Source organism: Anomalospiza imberbis, chromosome 8 (genome assembly GCF_031753505.1).
Source record: "Anomalospiza imberbis isolate Cuckoo-Finch-1a 21T00152 chromosome 8, ASM3175350v1, whole genome shotgun sequence".
Classification (NCBI taxonomy): domain Eukaryota; kingdom Metazoa; phylum Chordata; class Aves; order Passeriformes; family Viduidae; genus Anomalospiza; species Anomalospiza imberbis.
Genome location: NC_089688.1, coordinates 21,897,638 through 21,915,892, shown reverse-complemented (window position 1 = coordinate 21,915,892; position 18,255 = coordinate 21,897,638). Strand labels below are relative to the sequence as shown.

At 59.1% G+C, this 18,255-nt stretch overlaps 1 protein-coding gene across 2 annotated transcripts; it reads left to right on the top strand.

Annotated features, from left to right (window-relative positions):
• The first annotated feature begins 1,558 nt into the window (after positions 1-1,558).
• PPRC1 (PPARG related coactivator 1) lies at positions 1,559-15,740 on the top strand. Of its 2 annotated transcripts, none has more exons than XM_068197848.1 (14): positions 1,559-1,718; positions 5,544-5,676; positions 5,822-5,985; positions 6,377-6,493; positions 6,866-9,608; positions 10,022-10,075; positions 10,453-10,513; positions 10,864-10,949; positions 11,118-11,916; positions 14,103-14,276; positions 14,441-14,504; positions 14,709-14,830; positions 14,964-15,115; positions 15,410-15,740. In XM_068197848.1, the coding sequence occupies exons 1-14, from the start codon at positions 1,578-1,580 to the stop codon at positions 15,511-15,513; spliced, it is 4,914 nt and encodes a 1,637-aa protein (XP_068053949.1). In that variant the 5' UTR covers positions 1,559-1,577; the 3' UTR covers positions 15,514-15,740. The 2 variants fall into 2 exon arrangements, with proteins under 2 accessions (XP_068053949.1, XP_068053948.1); XM_068197847.1 differs by having other exon boundaries at positions 1,560-1,718; positions 5,544-5,687; positions 5,830-5,985.
• Positions 15,741-18,255: the final 2,515 nt, after the last annotated feature.

Below are 18,255 nucleotides of genomic sequence, written 5' to 3'. Positions count from 1 at the left end.
GCAGAGAACCTGGAGTACTTACCCAGTCTCCCCAGCTTCCTCTGCAGTGCCAGAAGCAGGTGCTGGCCTGAGGAGCCAGTTACATCCAGCAAAATCCCCCACACCCCTGCGGTGTGCTCACATTCGCCCACTGCAACTGGTGTGCTCTGCAGCGCTCACACATGGATCCATAGCCCTGGAGAAGGACACAGGAGCCTGCCTGCTGCTCAGACAGCATTTTGGCAAGATACAAGTGTTGGTGAGATGTGCTATGGGCTCCTTGGACAAGGAGGTGGAGGGGAGCAGCTCCCCTGGACAGAGAGCGTGTTTGTGGCTAGGGAGGAGCAGCCCCTGCGAGGCAGGAAGTGATGTGTGATGAGCGATCACGTTTTAAAGTCCCTTGTGGCAGGGCTGGAAGGAAGGAGAGCAGGATGAGGCTCTGTGTGTCAGATATAGTTCAGCCCAATGACCAGGCACACAGGGCTGAGAAAAGCAGCTCTCTCCTCTGGATCCCCAAGGGAATCTGCCCTGGGCAGGCCTGTGCTCCAGGGACTGATGTAGAGGCAGGGACAATTACCCCCCACCAGGCAAATCGTGCACTTCAGAGCTCCAGTGACATGTCCATACTGCACCTGTGCTGCTGTAAGCACATCCCTGAACTCCATGAGATGACCCTACTGTTTGGAAGCCAGAAGAGCCACAGGAAGTGACAGCACCCAAAGGGACCCTGGGCTTCCTGAACAGAGGGTACCAAACAGGGCCAGGCCAAGCACCTGTGCAGACCAGCATCCCTTGCTTTCCTGGGGAGCCAGGCTGGACAGCAACTGTGTCCAGTGAGCACAGTTTGGCTCCTTCACATTTTCCAGGTGATTTTCTGTGTGCCAGCTTTGGAAAGCAGCACAAGGCTAGGCACAAGCAGTGACTTGGGTACTCTGTCTCGTTGCCATGCCAGGAGGCTGCACGGCAGCTCACGGTGCCCATCCCTCCTTTCATACCCGATAGTTTTTTTCATCCCCCCTGTGCCCACCACATGTGCGTGTCGCCTCCGCCAGCCCCACACGAGGTTAGGCTCAATGGAGCACCATGGCAGTGCGGCACAGGCACGTCAGGCAGAGGGAACGCTCACAGCCAGGAGACGGCGAGCCGCAGCGGCTGTGCCCCTGCTTTCCGGGAAGCGCGGGGACACGCGGGTCGGCCGCGCACACGTGTGCGCCAGAGCCGGCGGGGCGGGCCCGTGGCGCCGCGGGAAAATGCGCGCCTGCCCCGCCCCCAGGGGGCGCTTCCCGCCAGTCCCGCGCCGCCCCTCCCACCGCGCGTCGCGGGGCTGGGCCGACCCTCCCCGTCCCCGCCCGCCGCAACGATGGCGGCGAGGCCCGAGGGTCTGCCCGCCCTCAAGATGGCCGCCCGCGCTGCCGAGGCCGGGCGCCCCCTCAGGCTGGTGCCCGCCTCTCGGCGCGCGGCCAGCGCCGAAAGGGTGCGCTCCCGGCGTGCAGCGCGCTGGCGGGGCGGCGCGAGGGTCGCCGGGAGCTGTAGTGCGGGGCGGGCGGCGGTCACGTGGCGCTCTCGGCAGTGGCCGCGCTGGGAGCAGAGGCGCCAAGATGGCGGCGCGGCGGGGCGGAGCGGTGCCCGCCGCCAACGGGGCCGGGGCCGGTGGTGCTGCCGCCGCGGCCGCTCCGCGGGGCCTGGCGAGCGGCGGAGCCCTGCGCGAGCCGCCTTTCCGCGCCGGCAGCCCCCTGCAGGTAAGGGGCGGCGGGGCGCGGCGGGCCGCGCCATCCCGTGACACGTGGAGGCCGGGGCGGCTCCTGCGGCGGCTGCACCACGTGTACCGGAGCGGGCCCGCCGCACCGGCGGCGGGCGGGGGTCGCAGCACGAGCCGGCGACGCTTCCGCTGGTCCCGGAGTGGGGTGCCCTTTCTTTGGGTGGGGGAATGGGATGCCCGAAGCTCTGTCGCCGGCGTGGGGTGTCGGCGCGGGGCGATTATGGGGCTAGGGGGGCCGCACCACGGCCACGGGACCCGACGAGACGGGTGGCTTGGCGTCCCCTGCGGGAGGTGACACCCCGGCCTTGGGTAGTGGGGGACAGGGGGATGCCGCTCGCGTCATTCCCCGCGGTCCCTCCATCCCGGCGCCGCTCTATGCCACCTGCGGCCGCCGGGAGCTGGGGCTGGCGCGGTTTGGGACACCGACATCCGCCGGTTTCGGTGGCAGGAGCTCTGTTTGCAGAACGTGGCCCGGGCCGGGTGATGTTCCTCCAGCCTTACAGAGAGCTTATCCACGGGAAGCGGGGCTTTATCCCGTAGCAAGAGGTTCCCGCGCCGGGGCCCGTGTGGGGCGCGGCGCTGCCGCTGTCACCGGTCCCCGTGGGCCCCTGGCGGGGCTGGGCTGGGTGCGAGTGCGCTGCTATCTGGACGGGGAGCGCGGGGATGCAGCACCCCAGGAGGGAACGCGGGGGCACCTGTGTTATGCGTTTGTCGGGATTTTTTTTTGGGGAAAAAAAAGGCTTCTGCCTCCGTCAGGGTCCTCCTGCGTGGCTGAGGGGCTGCGGGGGAGACCGCCCCCATCCCGACCCCGGTCCGGAGGACCCCAACCCCTCTCGCCTCTCCCTGACTCGAGCAGAGTGGGCTGCGTATGGGGGAAGAGCGGTGTGTTCCCGCCTGATGTTTTCCGAAAGCAGCAGAGGAATCCACGGAGCATCCTCTGGCTGTGCTGCGCTCGCCGGGCGGAGCCCCCCGGCTTCCCGGGCTTACGCTGCGCCTTTGCCGGCAGCTCCGGCGCTGTAAGAGCAGCCTTGGCAGCCAGCCGGGGACCATGGCCGCCCTGTGCTCGGGGCGTAGCCGCAGCACGCCGGGCACACGTGTCAGCAGCGGCCTGCGGGGGCCTCCGTTGTCCCTTCCGGGGAGCACAGCAGCGAGCGCAGCGTACCCTGCGCCGGGCGGGTGCCGGCAGAGCTGGTGGCCTCACTTAGACTGCGTCCATTGCAGTTAGCCCCAGTCCCAGTACCCCGCGTGCCCGAAGGCCACTCTGGGGCTGTGGGCATCCTCCCTTCTCCCTGGCAGTGCTGGTTGCTTGGGCACAGCGTGGCCAGAGCCGAAGCCTGTCCTTGAACATTCCCGTGACCCTCTTCCCTGCAGCGCTGCTTAAAGCAAACACAGGGAGCTGTGAAGGAAGGCACGGCGGGTTCCCCCCTCCCCTCCGGGCTAGGAGTGACAGGGGTCTCTGGCAGGGACGAGAGCGGGCAGGGACGCTGGAGCAGGCTGGGCTGGTTCGTACCCCCGCCCCGACGCACAAGCGATGCTCAAGTGATGAGGGCTTCAGGAGTTGCCCGTCCCCAGGTGGATCAAAGGGAATCCTGGGGGAATACAGCCCAGGCCGGTGACTCACGGCTGTGAGACTCCTTGTTGCAAGGCGCTGAGTCAAGGGAGTCGAGGAAGGCATGGGAGATTGCCCTCCCTCCCTCCCGGGCTGCGGGCAGGAGCCACAGGAAGAGACCATTTGAGTGGGAGGGTTTTACTTCCCCCCCTCATAATGTCCAGCGCTGATCACAGCTGGAAACCTTTTATTACATGTTTTCTTTGGGGAGAGCCGCCCTGTGGCCAGATGAGCAGGGCTGTGCAGCCCTGGGGTGTCCTTCAGATCCCTTTGCCATCTACAGGCAGGGGTCAGATGGTTCCTGCGTCCCTGGGCTGCTGGTGCTCCTGCTGGCTCCTTTGGTGGCCCGAGCACCTCTGCCTGCCTGCCGGTCACCGCTGACTCAGGGTTGCACTCCGGGGCTGGGCGTGTGAGCCTCGATGTCCTCCCAGTATCTTCGTGAGGATTGGTCGGGAATCGCAGCCAGGCTGCGCCTAGAGAGCTGCCAGCAGGCTCTGTGCTGCGCTCTGACCAGCAGCCAGCACCGGTGAGGGAGGGGACTGGAGATGCTGAGCAGGAAAACTGCTCCATAGCCTGATCTGCATGGTGGGGTGGAGTGGAGTGGTGTCCTGGTATCACTGGTGGGCTCCACTTCCAGGCAGAGGGCCCTGGGAGAGGCTGCTCTGGGCTGGCAAGCTGTCTGCTGGGCCCCAAACCATTGTACACTCCTGGTCCTTTGGGCTGTCATGTCACAGACTGGGGGAATTTGGGATGGGTAGGATGGGTAGCTTCAGAGCATTGCTGTGGGTGTCCTGGCTTTGATTCCCAGCCTGGTCTTGGGGTGCCTGTGTTCTGGGGTTGCAAAGGGCTCCTGGCTGTGCTGTGGCCAGCAGTGCCCACTTAACCTTATCAGAGATAGTAGAGTCTTTGAAGAGCCCCAGGGACCAGGGGTTTGGGCATGTGGCTTTGGTACTGTTGTATTTTAGAAACATCTATTTTGTGAAATGTCTGCTGTCTCTCTGGTGCAGTTTACTGCTTGCTAGAAGAGGATTTCAAAGTATTAGCAGCTTCTCTCTAGGGACAAGATACAATTTGTTCTGCTTGGGCACAGGTTCATGCAAGGTGTGGTACCTACATGATACAGAGGTGAACTGCATCATATGTGCATCCCCGAAGGCTCAGCTGTATTCTCACAGTGCTGGTGCTGCTCCAAGGGCAGGAAGATGGGTCGCAGCCTGCTCCCATCTAGCTAGCTTTGGGAGGGAGGTTTACTCTCCCAGGGCTCTGTCCTTGGTGCCCTTATCTTCCCAGCCTCCATTATCTGTCTGCCTAAGCCCATCTACAAACAGAAATTCCCATCCTGTCTCGTGCTGGTGGCACGCCTACACTGCTGCTCTGCTCTATATGTCCTGTGGCTCTGTTCAACTGGGGGCTGCAGCCTCTGCCCTTGCCCAGCATCTGGCTTTTCCTGGCCATCCTGCAGCATGGCTGTGTGATACCCTGGAGTGCAGTGCAAATATTTTTTTGAAGTTACCCAAGCATCCTTGGAGGTGGCTGGGGGACAGGAAAGGATGTGGGGCTGGGAATTTGAAAGAGGAAGAGTAACAAAGCTGGTTTGGTCCTGGATTACAAGCACAGACCATGTCCTCTTGTAGCCTGCAGCAGAGGTATTGGGGTAGGGCTCCAGCAGTGGCAGCTGGCTACACCCCTCTTGCTGACTCCTGCACTTTTGTTATGAGTTTCGTAATGGTTTTGGGCTCATCTGAAGCGCCAACAGCCGGAATTGGAGGAGCGCGTGACAGTCCATGAGGTGGCTGGAGCTAGCCTGTCCCCTCCCTGTCCTGCACGACCACTGTGTGGTATTGGGTAGAGCCTGGTGTTTCATCCATTCATCTTTCCCAGTCATGCAGCTGCAGAGTGAATCAGGCAGAAGTTTTCAGTGTGGAGGCATCCTGAGTAATTGGAAGGGTCTCGGGCTGAAAGCAGCACAGGCCTTTGTGCAGTGGACTCTCCTGAAAGCAAGGGGGAAGGTCCCCTGTGCCACCTTCTGACCTGCAGCTGCGTCCCACCTGCTTCCCCTGCATGTTCAGGGTGCTGGAGGTGCCCAGCCTCTGTTTGCAGCAGAGGCTGTCGGATGCCCATGTGTACTGTGAGGAAATCAGTGCTCGTAGTGGGGCTGTGCAAAGTGTTTACCTGGCTCCCCATGCTCCTCAACAGTGCTTTTCCCTTGAGGACGATGACCTGAACTTAACATCGTTGGATGCAGAAACCATCTTAGAAGCTGAAGAGATCCTGGGGACAATGCAGAACTATCTTGACTCCTCTGTGATCTCCATCATTGAGGATCTTTCTCTGAGCGAGGTGGGAGCTCACACACAAATGTGGGATGTGGCGGCCAGGCTGGCCTTGGCTGTGGCATGGGTGGGGGTGATGGCAGTGTCCTCAATGTCCAGGTCTTAGGGCCGTATCCCATCGCCCTCTGAGACCATCCCTACCCTTGCAGCAAAGCAAAGCCTGCCTGGATGCACAGAACGAGCTGTCCCTGCTGACTGCCATCACAGAGATCCTGGACAGCACGGATGATGAGACCTTGTCCCCCTTTGATACCATCATGGATGCAGAGCTGCTGACCTCACCTCGTGAGCGGGAGAATCCCTCGGTAAGTTGGGGGGCAGATGCAGCCTGACCCCAGAGCCCATGGGAGGATGCTCAGGCAGGGCTCTGCTAGGTTCTAGCATGAGGGTGCCCTGAAGCAGTAGGAGCCTGGTCCCCAGTACCCTGAGAAGTACCCTCGTGACAGTTCCAATGTGAGAGAAGTGCTCTGGAGGGCCATGCCTCCCCCTTGAGTCTTTATATAGAGCCAGAGATGTGCCAGAGGCTTTGGGGAGCAGCATGTCCCCAATGGGAGCTGTGTCCAGTGTGGGTGAAACAGGGCTGTTTGCTCTTGGGCTTTGTGGGGTGAAGTGCGTGGGCACTGTGGGGCCAGGGGTGGCCTGTCCCCTCCAGCAGCATAGACCTGCCACTGTCTCATCTTCTGTCCATCTTTCCAGTTTCAGAAGTTTCTCACCTTATCCCGCCCGTTGCTGGACTGCGAGAGCTCTACCCTGGAACAGCCTAAGGCTCTCAGGCCTCTCAGCAGCAGCAGCAGTGTCTCTGTGGTCGGGAAGGTGAGTAGCTGAGCAAGGGAATCTGAAGCAGCATTGTTGGCGTGGTGCTGGGATAACTTCCTCTGCTGCAGCCCCAGCCTTCCCTCCTGGCACAGGCATCCTTTCCCTGAGATGATGCTTTTGCAAGGCACCAGTGGCAGTGGGAGCAGGGTCTGCCTCACGTGGTGGGTACTGGGGACTGGGGATGCTCCCATAGGAGTGTCAGATTTCCAGCTCTGTTGTGTTTTACTGGGCAGGTCAAATGTGTCCCAGCTTTTTGTCAGCCATGGGGCTGTGCTGTAGAGTTGCAGCAGACCCAGTTGGCTGTCCTGGGGGAGTGCTGCTTGGGCTTGTAGCCCAGGAACTGATGTTTGCTGTGGTCCCCCTTCCCAGACTGACACAGACGTGGCCTGGGACCGTGCTACTCATGGCCTTGAGGACCCAATGCTGCCAAAGAAGCAAGTCTGCAGTACCCCGAGAGTGGAGAGGAAGGTGGGCTGGCACCGAGCCCGAGAGCAGCCCCTGCCACAGCGCAGTGATGGGGAGGAAGAAGAGGAAGAGGCTGCCTTGAGTCTGGAGCTAGACAGCAGCACGGAAGCTGTGGATTTCTGTGTGAGCAAGGCAGGGGCGGTGCTGGAGGAGCAAGAAGACCCCTGCATCATCAACACAGGTGACGTATCCCTGAGTGAGCTGGTGAAGTCCATGCACCCCTACTGCCTGCCCACCTTCACTGTGTGCCTGGACCCTGACACGGAGTCTGTGGCCAAGGAACTTCTGAGCAGTCCTGTCTTGCTGGAAATTGTGCCTGGAGAGGGAGAGAGTGTGGAGATCCCTGTGGTTCTGCAGCCCTTGAGTCCCAACTCCCCTGACCTGGAGCCCCAGATCCTGGGAGTAGAGGAGGCTACCAAGGAGTCAATCCCAGAAGATCGAGAGGAGTTGCCAGGAGCTCCAGCCCAGGAAAATGGGTTGGAAGAGGAGAAAGAGGAAAGATTGCCTGGGAAGGAGCCTTCATGCACTACTCCAGAGTCCACCTCCCCACTGGAGACAGCGGCACCTGGAGCCTCAGGTCCCAACAGCAGCTCCTGGCACAGCACAGAAGCCCCAGCAGGTGGAAAACGTGAATGCTCTGAGAAGGGACGGGGCCGTGAGAGAGCAAGGAAGAGTCGGAAAAAGAAAGCAGAGGAGGACCAAACTAAGCAGGCCAGGCCTGGCAGGGACTGGGTAGCCCACCAGCTCCGTTCTGCTGGCTGTGGACAGCCCCATGTCCAGCCAGCCATCAGCCGGCAGCGGGCAGAGTGTCCCTCTGTTCAGGTCTCAGACTTCCTGGCACAGCAGCTGGAACGAGCCCGGAAGGAGGGGCAGATGGAGCTGCATGCTGAGCGGGCACCACGGCCCCGGGGCAGGCCTCGGAGCACAGCAGGGGCCTTCTTTCCTAAGAAGGTGAAGCAGGAGCTGCAGAAGGAGCCAGCACCAGAAACCGTGAATGTGGCCATGGAGAAGAACAAGATTCTGATGTCCCTGGAGAAGACTGAACCAAGTGTGGAGGGGCAGCCAGCAGCTGCACATCCCAGCCTGACAGACCAGGCTGAGGGCGAGGGAGATGTGCAGCCATCTGCTGGACAGAGCAGTGGGGTCTCGGAGGCTGCCTCTCAGCTCCCAGAGCAGGGTGTTGGGCTGGAGTCTGCCCAAAGCCTGCCAGCAGCAGAGCCGAGTGAGGGCCTGCCTAAGGAAGCCAAACCCAAGGCCCTGAGCCTGCGTGAGTACCGCATCCGCATGCTGCACCGTCAGCCCAGCACGAGTGGCAGCCAGGAAGGCAAGAAGCAAGTGGCCAGCAAGTGGCCCAGTGTCCCTGAACCTCCAACAGAGCTGGCAGAGATCCCCTGCCTGGTGTCACCCATGCACTCCGCCACCGAGGCAGACGGTGCTCAGAAGGGACCAGACACACCCACCAGCCCTGCTGTTGTCCCTTCTCCTGCCAGCAAAGCTCCCACTGCTCTGACTTCAGCCCCAGCACCTGCCACACCTCCACCACCTCCATCAACACCAATGCCTTTTGTCGCACCAAATGTGCCCCCAGCTGCTGGGGTGGCCCCCACTGGGATGCTGCCAGCCTCCACCGGTGCTTATGCCCTTTACCCACCAGTGCCTTCCTGGCCCTGCTTCAGTCCGCAGCCTATGGGCTGCCATGGTTTGCCCCCACCACCCAGTGCCAGCTCCTCCAGTACTTTTCACGTGGTGCCTGGCCTCCCGCCTCCAGCCGTGGCCTGGCCTCCTCCACCTTTGCCACCTCCGCCTCCATTTGGCCCAGGTGGCCCCTATGCCCCAGTTGGGTGGGCCCCACCATCCTACTGGCCTGGAATCCCCATGCCGCCTCCGGTGCCTTCCCTTGCGTACAGGGACCCCGGAGCAGCAGTGCAGGCTGCCACTGCCTTCCCAGCTGGCAGCCACCCTGGCACAGCCCCTCTGCATGGGCAGTCTCCTGCCACCCCTATGCTCAGCTGTCCGGAGCCACCAGCCTTCCCTGCCCAGTCACCTGCTGCCGTGACCAGCGAGATGGGGCCTGCAGGTGGCCCAGCCAGGCCAGCAGCTGGCAGGGTGTCAGATCCCAGGAGGCAGGCACGGATGGCAGGAGAGAGCTCCCTCCCCAAGGCCCCTCTGGCTCCAGCCCCAGCCCAGACCCTGCCAGCCCCCTCAGCTGCCACTCCCCACCCCAGCAGGGTCCCTCCTGCAGTGCCAGTCCCCCAGGCTGTCCCCACCCAGCCTCTGGAGGAGTCCCAAGCTACAACTCCCAACCAGCTCCCAAAGGTCCCCCCAGCTGCCATCTGCGTCACAGCAGAGGTGTCTCCTGCCCCTGTTGGGGAGTCCCCTGGCACCCACACCACGGAGAAGGCTGTCAGGCCGGGGGAGGAGGCAGCAGAAAAAGCCCTTTTGGAGCCCAAGGCAGCTGCTGGGCAGGAGTTGCCTGGCCAAAAAGCCACCTCCCAGGCTGTGGCACCACCACGGAAAGCAGGTCGAGAAAGCAGCCTTCCCACCAAGGCACCCACTGTGCGGCCATGGAGGCACCAGCCACTCCTCAGCCCAGCCCAGCCCAGAGACAGCAGCAAGGACATTGTGCAAGCGTTCATCAGCGAGATCGGTGAGTGGGAGGGCTGCAGGACGCTGGGTTGAGTGTCAGCAGCCAGCAAGGCTGCAGTGCTGCCGGCAAGCTGGGTAGCAGGACCGGTTCCTGGCACTTCTGGGGGTGAGGGTGGCAAAGCCATGCCCACAGGCTTGCAGTCTCTTCCCAGTACTCTGCTAGGATGTTGCCTACAATGGATGTTCTGGCCTGGCTGTCCTGAAACTACTCCCTTCTGGGACTGCAGAGCTGGTTGCTCCTGTCCTTGTGGGAGACGCACAGCTGCTGCAGGCTCTGCTACTGCTTTTCCTCCCCAGTGCTTGCCCCACCATCCAGGGAGGTTGATGCAGGGGGAGAAAGGGTTTGGGGTGCATCACTGTGGTGCTGGGGGAATTCTAGCTGATCTGACTTACTGTGCTTTCTCCCTGGCTCAGGAATTGAAGCCACTGACCTGTCCAGCCTGCTGGAGCAGTTTGAGAAGTCTGAAGGTGCGGATCTGGCATGCAGTCCCCCACAGGGCTTCCTCCATGCCATGCTGGCTTCCCTGGGTTGTCCATACTCCCTGTGTCAGGGTGGTAGTGGGAGGGCTGTGATGCTGCTGTCTGTGGGCTCATGTTACCCTGCCTGGGTGTTTTGTCCTGTGGCTGTCTCTGCCTCCATCTCCTTGGCCTGTGGAAACACCTGGGGGTCCCCATGGCAACTAAAGTGGTGGTGAAGTCTGTGAAGGAAAAAGGATGTGCAGCTCTTACCTTCAGGGAGCTGGGTTTCAGGTGCTGTGCTCTTCTGAGCTGTTCCTGGGGTTCTTTGTTGACCCTGTTCTTCAGCTGCACTTGTTGCCCCTCTCACCTATCTGTTGTCTTTTCAGCCAAGAAGGAGGAAACTCCTGCACAGCCCCCTGAGGAGAGGCAGCTGACAGGGAGCTCTGGGTGAGTATCAAAACCTTGGCAGTTGGTGCCCAGCATGGAGCCCAGCAGAGCAAGGGCACAGGGCAGCTTTCAGTCCTGTCAGGATTTGAAGTGTGCTGGGGCTGTGTCCATTGCCCCAGGAGGGGCTGGGCTTGTTGCTGGACTGGGACAGAGCTGGCACTTACAGGGAAAACTTGAGACAAGCAGTGATGGGCATGACCGGGCTGTGCAAGTTTTATTCTTACAGCTCTCTGGCATCCTCTGTCCTCATGAACTGGCCAGTGGGGCAGATTGAGTGGGTGCCCCAGGTGTGGGGAGTGGGGCTCAGCTTTGCCTGCTGTGTTTTGACAAAGCTTTTTTCCCATTCTCAGGCCTGAGACCCAGCAGGATGCACCAACCCAACAGGACAGGAAGCCCCCAGATGGCCTGCAGGCCTCTGAGCTGGCCAATGTGGCAGGTAATGAATATATGGGGCAAGGGAGGATAGTCTGCCATGTCGTGGCAGGGCTGTTGTGTGTCTGGGGGGGACACCTTGGGGACTGAGGGGGGCTGGGATATGATGGAGCCCCAGCTGGGTGGGTTGCAGTGAAGGGCTGCTCTTGTAAGTGTTCTGTTGCTCTCCCAGGCCTCACGCCCCCAGCAACACCTCCTCACCAGCTCTGGAAGCCTTTGCCTGTTGTCTCACTGCTGGCCAAGACCACGTCACCTGGGTCCATGCCCCAGGAAGGGCCCCAGAAGACAACCAAGATGATGAAAGCCAAGCCACTGCCCCCAAACAAGATCTATGTGAAGAGCATGGTGCCAGCCCCTGCCAGCACAGCCCCCAGCCACGTCTGCTCGGGAGACCATGACTACTGCATCCTGGGTGCACCACGGCCCGAGAGCAGCAATATCCCTGGCACGCAGCCCCCTGCCGAAGGTGGCTCCCGCTGGAATGTCAAACACCACCGGGACATCACTATCAAACCCATCTCCTCCTTAACCAAACGGACGCTGGACCAACCTGATCCCACCCCACCAGCCCCTAACACCACCATGGGGCACAGTCCGGAGCCCCTGGGGATGGCCTGCCTAGCTCCCCTGGATTATCGGACTACCATCCCCAACAAGGCCACCACTGGGTGCAGCAGTCCCCCCACCTCAGTGCTTCTGTCTCCAGCTGCATCCCCCTGCCGGGACCAGGAGGTGCAGACTCCCAGTGCCCAGCCCAGCCATGCTGCTGCTAAGAGGTCCCTGCGCTGCTACCGGAGACCCCAGGACTCACCCAGCCCCTCAAACGACAGCTGGAGGGCTGGCCGGAGCCGTGCCAGCCGTTCTTTCAGCTCCAGTTCAGATGGAGCTAGTGAGTCCTCATCTTCATCTTCATCCTCGTCCTCCCGATCCCGGTCACGGTCGCTCTCCCCACCTCCCAAGCGGTGGCGAAGGTAAGCAGTGGATTGTTGCTTGCTCTTAGGGCAGTGTCTTCGTTTGAAAAGACAGGTGTCTGCTAAGGAAGGCAGGAGCCTCTCTTGAAATGGAAAATGTAAACCCCTTCCCTCCAAATTATTATAATTTTGAAATTAAGGGGCTCCCAGGCAAAGATATGGGAATAGGAATAACAGTTCTTTCCTAGGAAAATTAAAATGCAGTAAAACACTGACAGAGCCCGAATACAACCTGACACCGTGTTGGTCAGGGTGTTGGTAGCAGTCCAATTAAACGGTGGCTGCAGCCGTCCTGGAGTGACAGGTGTGGTTCTGTTGAAGCAGTGATCCTGTAGAAGGGTGTAGTTTTCCTCTGAAGGGTCAGTGATGGTGTAGATGGGCCTGATCTTCCTCTGGGAATCCAGTGGGAAAAGGCTCCCCTGGGTTTCCAAATACCAGATTTTTCTTTATGTAGGAATGCTTGGCTCCTCCCCCTGGGTGGAGCATCTCACAATGGGATGATGTAATTTTATGCAGTGAGAGTCAATGGCCCATTAACTGAAGATATTTCCCTGGATGGAGGATGAGTCATGGAAGAGATAAAGAAAACTGCCCCACCTGGTTTTAACAGGGGATATGCCCCCAGCCCCCGGAGTTATGAGGGCAGGGTCATGGAAGAGGTGAAGAACACTGTTCCACCTGGTTTCAACAGGTGGTGATAGAATACATACTTCTGGTTACATCTTTCATTGCAACCTAAGACAGGCAGTTGTCCAGTGGCCAGTCTTTTTCAAGAGCCCAGACACATCTTTATGGTCCTACTACTAGATGGCTGGATTTGATGCTTTTGTCCTTGTGTCCCTTCTGAAGAGATGTTTGGCTCACAGAGGGTGGGGGAGCTGCAGCAACACCCTGCCCATCCATTTCTTGCTGAAGCCCACATCTGGGCCCATATGCCTGCAAAACCACTACTGAGCCAGACTTCCTTACTCCTTCTGGAATACCCAGACCATGTTACAAGTCCTTGGCTGCATCTTTGCTTTTGGATGCTTTTTCTGGAGTATTATGGCAGGTATTCATATTTGTGCTGTGGAGCTGCTGCAGCCCTTGGTATAGAAATGAGAGGAGCCGCGGTGGAGCTCTCCAGAGAGCTGCTGGAGGCAAGCAGGGAAAAACCTGTCTGGCTTGGCTGCCTTGGGGGCTCCATGTTCTCCTTATGCAGGTGGCTGTGTAGGAAAGTGGGACACCTTGGACTCTGCGGGATGCATTTCTTTCAGAGTCCTTGTGCATCTGAGTGATGTGCAGCCTGTCCCAGCTGGGCTTGGAGGCACTGGAGCTGGTGAAGGGTTCCTCTTTCTGCTGTTCTCTTGGTGTTCAGCTAGTTCTGGAGACGTCCCTGGGCATGAGGGGCCTGTCCAACCAAGACCCCTTCACTGATGGCCAGTAAATGCAGAGGCTGGAGCTGGAAAGGGCAGGTATAAAAGTGCCATGTTCCATGGATGTGCAGCTTGGGGATTGTCAAGCCACACATCTGGCTTGGCTTTCCAGCAAATCAGCTGGCCTTGTGCTGGAAAATGTCCCCATGTTACTGTGCCACCCTGATTTGCTGTCCTCCAGGAGAATATGTGGCATAGCCAGGCAGCATGCCCTGCCAGGCCTGGGTTTGCCTATGGCAGGGACCACCTATGGCCAGCATGTTTGGAGAGGGACTGTGCTCCTGGCTGGAGGCAGCACAGCTTAATCCCAGATGTGTTTCAATCCTGCTGTCCTTAAGCTTTCCCTGGCCCTGCTGTAGAAGCTCTTGCAGTCTCTGTTGACACGGCTGTTAAGCATATATAGTATATAGTGGATATAGTGTTGTCCTATGCATCGTGTGGGGCTCAGCACAGAAGTCCCAGCCCTTTCTGGGCCTTCCCAGGCAAAGCCCTGTGCTCCACAGTTCCCCCATGATTATTTCTTGCTCTTCAGAAGCTGTGCCTCCTGTGAGCCTGCTCCCTTTTCTCTGTGGCATTGGGAGCCTAATGGAGCAACATTTCTGTAGTGTTGTTGCTGCCCTGGCAATCTTGGGCAGAGGCTTCCCCATCCTGGGGATAGTCCTGTCCGAGTGGGATGCTGAATACCATGGGGACAATGGATATAATTTTCTACTTTGGAGCCTCATGATGCTGGACAGAGGGAGAGCTCAGCTGTATCTTTCCTTCCCCCAGGTACCGCTCAAGATGTTCCCACAGCTCCTCCTCTCGCTCCAGCTGTGGGTCATGTGGCAGGTCCCGAGACAGGTCCTCATCCTCATCATCAGCATCCTCCTACTCATCCAGGTCGACATCCCGCAGCCAGTCCCGTTCCCCCTCGCCCCGCAGGAGGAGTAACAGGTGGAGAAGGTGAGCGTGGCCATCCTGCAGGAGTGTGAGCTCTCCAACCCATCTCCCAGCCTACTGTGGAGGAGGGATGGACCCACTCCTTCAAGATCTCCCTTGTGTTTGGAATCACTCTTCTGACACCCCCATGATTCCGTAGCTCATGTGTCTGGTTTCTGCCCTGACAGATACAGTTATGATGCACAGGACCACTACCAAAGGCAGAGGATCCTCCAGAAGGAACGTGCAATAGTGAGTGATGGAGGGCTGGGAATCTGGGACTGGAAATTTGGGGGTCCATAGCCCCTCTGTCACTTCAAAAAGCTACAGGAGTTCAGCTTTGCTAGCAGCATTGCTGGGAGGCCCTGGCCAGGGCACAGTGTGGTGGGAGGCCATGCAGGGAAGGGTGTTCTGTGTGAGTGGTCCTGCTCACGGATGGGGCATCCCTGCCCGCAGGAGGAGCGGCGAGTTGTGTTTATCGGCAAGATCCCCAGCAGGATGACACGGTCAGAGCTGCGGCACCGCTTTTCCGTGTTTGGGGACATTGAAGAGTGTACCCTGCATTTCCGCTCTGAGGGGTAAGAGCTGTGGGTAGATGGGTCAGTCCCTTCAGGGATGACTCCTCTTGGCCCTTTTCCCATTACTCAAGGAGATGTTACAGACCAAGGGGGGGCAAACATAACTGTTGCTGCTGATCTCCTCCAATGTCAGGGATAACTATGGCTTTGTCACCTACCGGTATGCTGAGGAAGCCTTCGCCGCCATAGAGAGTGGGCACAAGCTGCGGCGCCCAGATGAGCAGCCCTTTGACTTGTGCTTTGGTGGCCGCAGGCAGTTCTGCAGGAGGAACTACGCTGACTTGGGTGAGTTGCACAACCCCTAAGCTGGGGGTTGGCCTCCCTGGGTCCTTCTCTTCTTTCCAGAGGCATAGGAGTCCTTATCCTTGGGGTCAGTCAGGGTTGGCAGCAGAGCCGCATCCAGGAACTGTCCTGCCCTGAAGGATTGAATGGGGGCTCCCTGTCTCTCCAGCACTGTGTTGGACCCAGACTCTGGGTCTAGAGTCTGGCAGGTGAAACAAGATAAGTTTGCTGTGGGAATGGCCAGAACTATGCCAGTGTTTCCATGGTCTCAAGACAGCTTCTTCCCATCTCTTCCAGATTCAAACCGTGAGGATTTTGACCCAGCTCCCGTCAAGAGCAAGTTTGACTCCCTGGACTTTGACACTCTGCTGCGGCAGGCACAGCGCAGCCTGCGGAGGTAGCGGCAGGCAAGGCGGAGCACCCGCCCCCACTTTTATACTCAAATACAAAAGGCAAAAAAAGTATGGAGAGAGAGATGAGATTTTTAATAAAATGAAAAAGGAAAAAAATTTGTTTTATAACCAATATTTAAGGAGGATGGGTCATTGGCCTTCAACTGGAGCAGTCCAGGCAAGTGGCAGCCTGGGCTTGCCCCAGACATATAATAAATACGGATGCTCAAACAGCAGCACTGCCTTGTTTCCTCCTTTGCGTGGGCTATTCCTAGGTGTGTGCTTAGGCTGTGCCCCCCTCGAGACCCCAGGGACTGTGCCTGTGGTATGGGCCCATGAAATGTTGCACAGGTCGTGGACTGGGCACAGGAGTGGGATGTCTGGGGAGAGTGGGGCAGGACTGAGGTCACCGAGCATGTGACTGTCACCGTGGCAGCCTGCAATGAGGCCTGGCACGGGGTGAATGCCTCTCTGAGCACCCCTTTGACAGTCTCTTGGGCTCTGCTGGCTGCAGAACTGGGTGCCCCGAGGCTCCCAGCCGTTTTGGGGCCACCTGCACTACCCGCAATGGCCGCTGGGGGGTAGTTAAGATCCTCCACCGGCGCTCCCGGCCGCGGGCTGGGAACGGGCTCTAGCCCTTGGACAGAGCTCGGGCAGGGCTCTGCTGGCTCCGAGCCCGCTGCTCTGTGTGCCTGTCCCCTTCGAGCCTGCTCCTTGGTATTGCTCCGGCTCGCCAGAAAGAGAGGGGGGACATCTCATCTCTGGGTTTCCCCCGAGGGAGAGGTGTTTGTGTGACTGCAGAGAGATTACAGCTGTCTGCAGTGGTATGGTGCTTGGCAGGAAAGGATGGCCAGCGGCAGGGAGGGATGGATGACGCCTGTCTAGGCCCTCTCAGTGCATTGCAGCTCATGGAGGAGAGGAGCGCTCACAGGCAGCTCCCAAGGGAGCATGCTTGGGCCTGCTGCCAAGCATCTTTCCTGCTCCCTGCTCTTGTGCTGGCAGTCAGAGAAAAGTCCTGCCTTGGACTGCTCCTGAGCTGGAAAAAGCCTGGGGTTCCCTTGCAGGTGGGGCTGGTCCCTTGCAGGTGGCAGTGCTGACTGGAACACTGAGATGGCATCGAGTACCCTGGCTTCAGAACTGGGACAGGCTTGGGGTGGGGTGCAGTGGCACCTGTTTGAGCCCTCTCTTGGCACACCCTGGGTTAGGGAAGCCTGCAGCTGCCCAACTGGGCAGTGCAGAGATGGGAGGGTGTGGAAGGAAGCGATGGGCAGGGGATTGACCCCCATGCCATTCCCAGGATTTTTCCTGGTATTTGGGGTGGGAGGGGGCTGGTCAAAGTCCCTTCAGATTCCTCACTTGGTGGGGGCAGCACCCACTCCAATAGTGTGAGAGCATGGAGGGGAATAGGGGCAATAAACCCAGGGTGAGGGGTTCAGCCAAGTTGATGCTGATGCTGCCGCTTGGATTGTGTTCAAGGCTCTGAGCCCTTTGTGGCTGTGCCTGGAGGTACTGCAGCACTTTTATGGTCTGGCACTGTGGCTGGAGCTCACCTCTTCCCTCACTGCCCCCCTAGATGGAGCAAGGTCTCCTGCTCCTGCCTGCACCCTGGTGACTTGTGCTGCTGCACGGCTCAGCCCTGGGGGGCCTCCACAGTACCCAGGGATGTGGGGTACAGTAAGGCTGCCTGCAGGTGGGCCCTGAGTGAGCTCCCACCCTGTCCTCTCCTGCCTGGCCCTGGACTTTACACAAGGGAGGGTCCAAGGAGGCAGCTGCAGGCAAGGGTGTGAGTGGAATAGAGGGAGGCAGGCAGGGGGCTGTTAATCAGTAATGCAGTTCTTCCTGGGACATGGAAGGAGGAGGTGACTGCTAGGGCCCAGTGGGGTCTTGTGGGGAGGATGTGTGTCCCTTTCTGTGAATTCATGCAAAGCCCTATGGCTGCATCACACCTGCAGCCCAGAGCTGCTGGGCCGATGGTGGTGCTGACCAGCATCTCCCTGGTTTCGGAGCTGCCACACCAGTGGCAGATGTGAATCCAAGAGTTACAGGGAGAACGTCTGTTAAAGCAGCTGTGAAAACACTTCCAGTTGTTGGGTGATTCAGGCCTGAGGAAGGACTTGTATGCCTTAGAGCTGGGCTTTTTTCTACAAATACTTTAGGTGATCTGAAAGTTTCTTTACTCGAAACTGTGGTGGAGCTGAAGAGGCAGGCAGGAGTGGGTAGTGTTATAGGCAGGGGAGCCGGGCACGGGGGATGTCTGCTGTCAGCAACCTCGGGAACCCCTGGGCATATGCTATTCCATAGAGTGTGTGCATTTGGGTAGCCCTGTGAGCATGGCATCACCCCAAATATGTGTGCTGCTAACTGTTGCATGAACAAGGCTGTGTCCTTGTGTTCCTACAGCTGGGCTGCACATGGTCCCCTCTCCTCCCACTGCTCCTGTGGGTGAGGAAAGGCAGGGGGTATGAAAGTGTTTGTGTTGCCAAAAGAATTAACGCCCTGCTGTTGTGCCCTATAAATCTTGAGTGTTAGAGGTTGGCTTTATTCCCGTGTTACAGTTTAATGGTTTCCGTTAGCAATAACCTGTCCCTGTGTTCTTGGTTATTGATTTAAGGTTTGTTGTGGAGGGTGTGAGAGTTGCAGAAAGGTGTTTTCCTGCTGTCCAGGCAGTGGCAAAGGCACTGTTGCAAAGAGGAGGCAGGAGCGTGGAAAGCATGCACAGCCAGCTCTCTGGAAGCATGGGTGCTGGTGGAA

Coding starts and splice junctions, on each gene's coding strand:
- PPRC1 (XM_068197847.1), top strand. CDS start 1,578: ATGGCGGCGCGGCGGGGCGGAGCGGTGCCCGCCGCCAACGGGGCCGGG. Junction 11,917..14,102: donor CCTCCCAAGCGGTGGCGAAG/GTAAGCAGTGGA, acceptor TCCTTCCCCCAG/GTACCGCTCAAGATGTTCCC. Junction 14,277..14,440: donor AGGAGTAACAGGTGGAGAAG/GTGAGCGTGGCC, acceptor CTGCCCTGACAG/ATACAGTTATGATGCACAGG.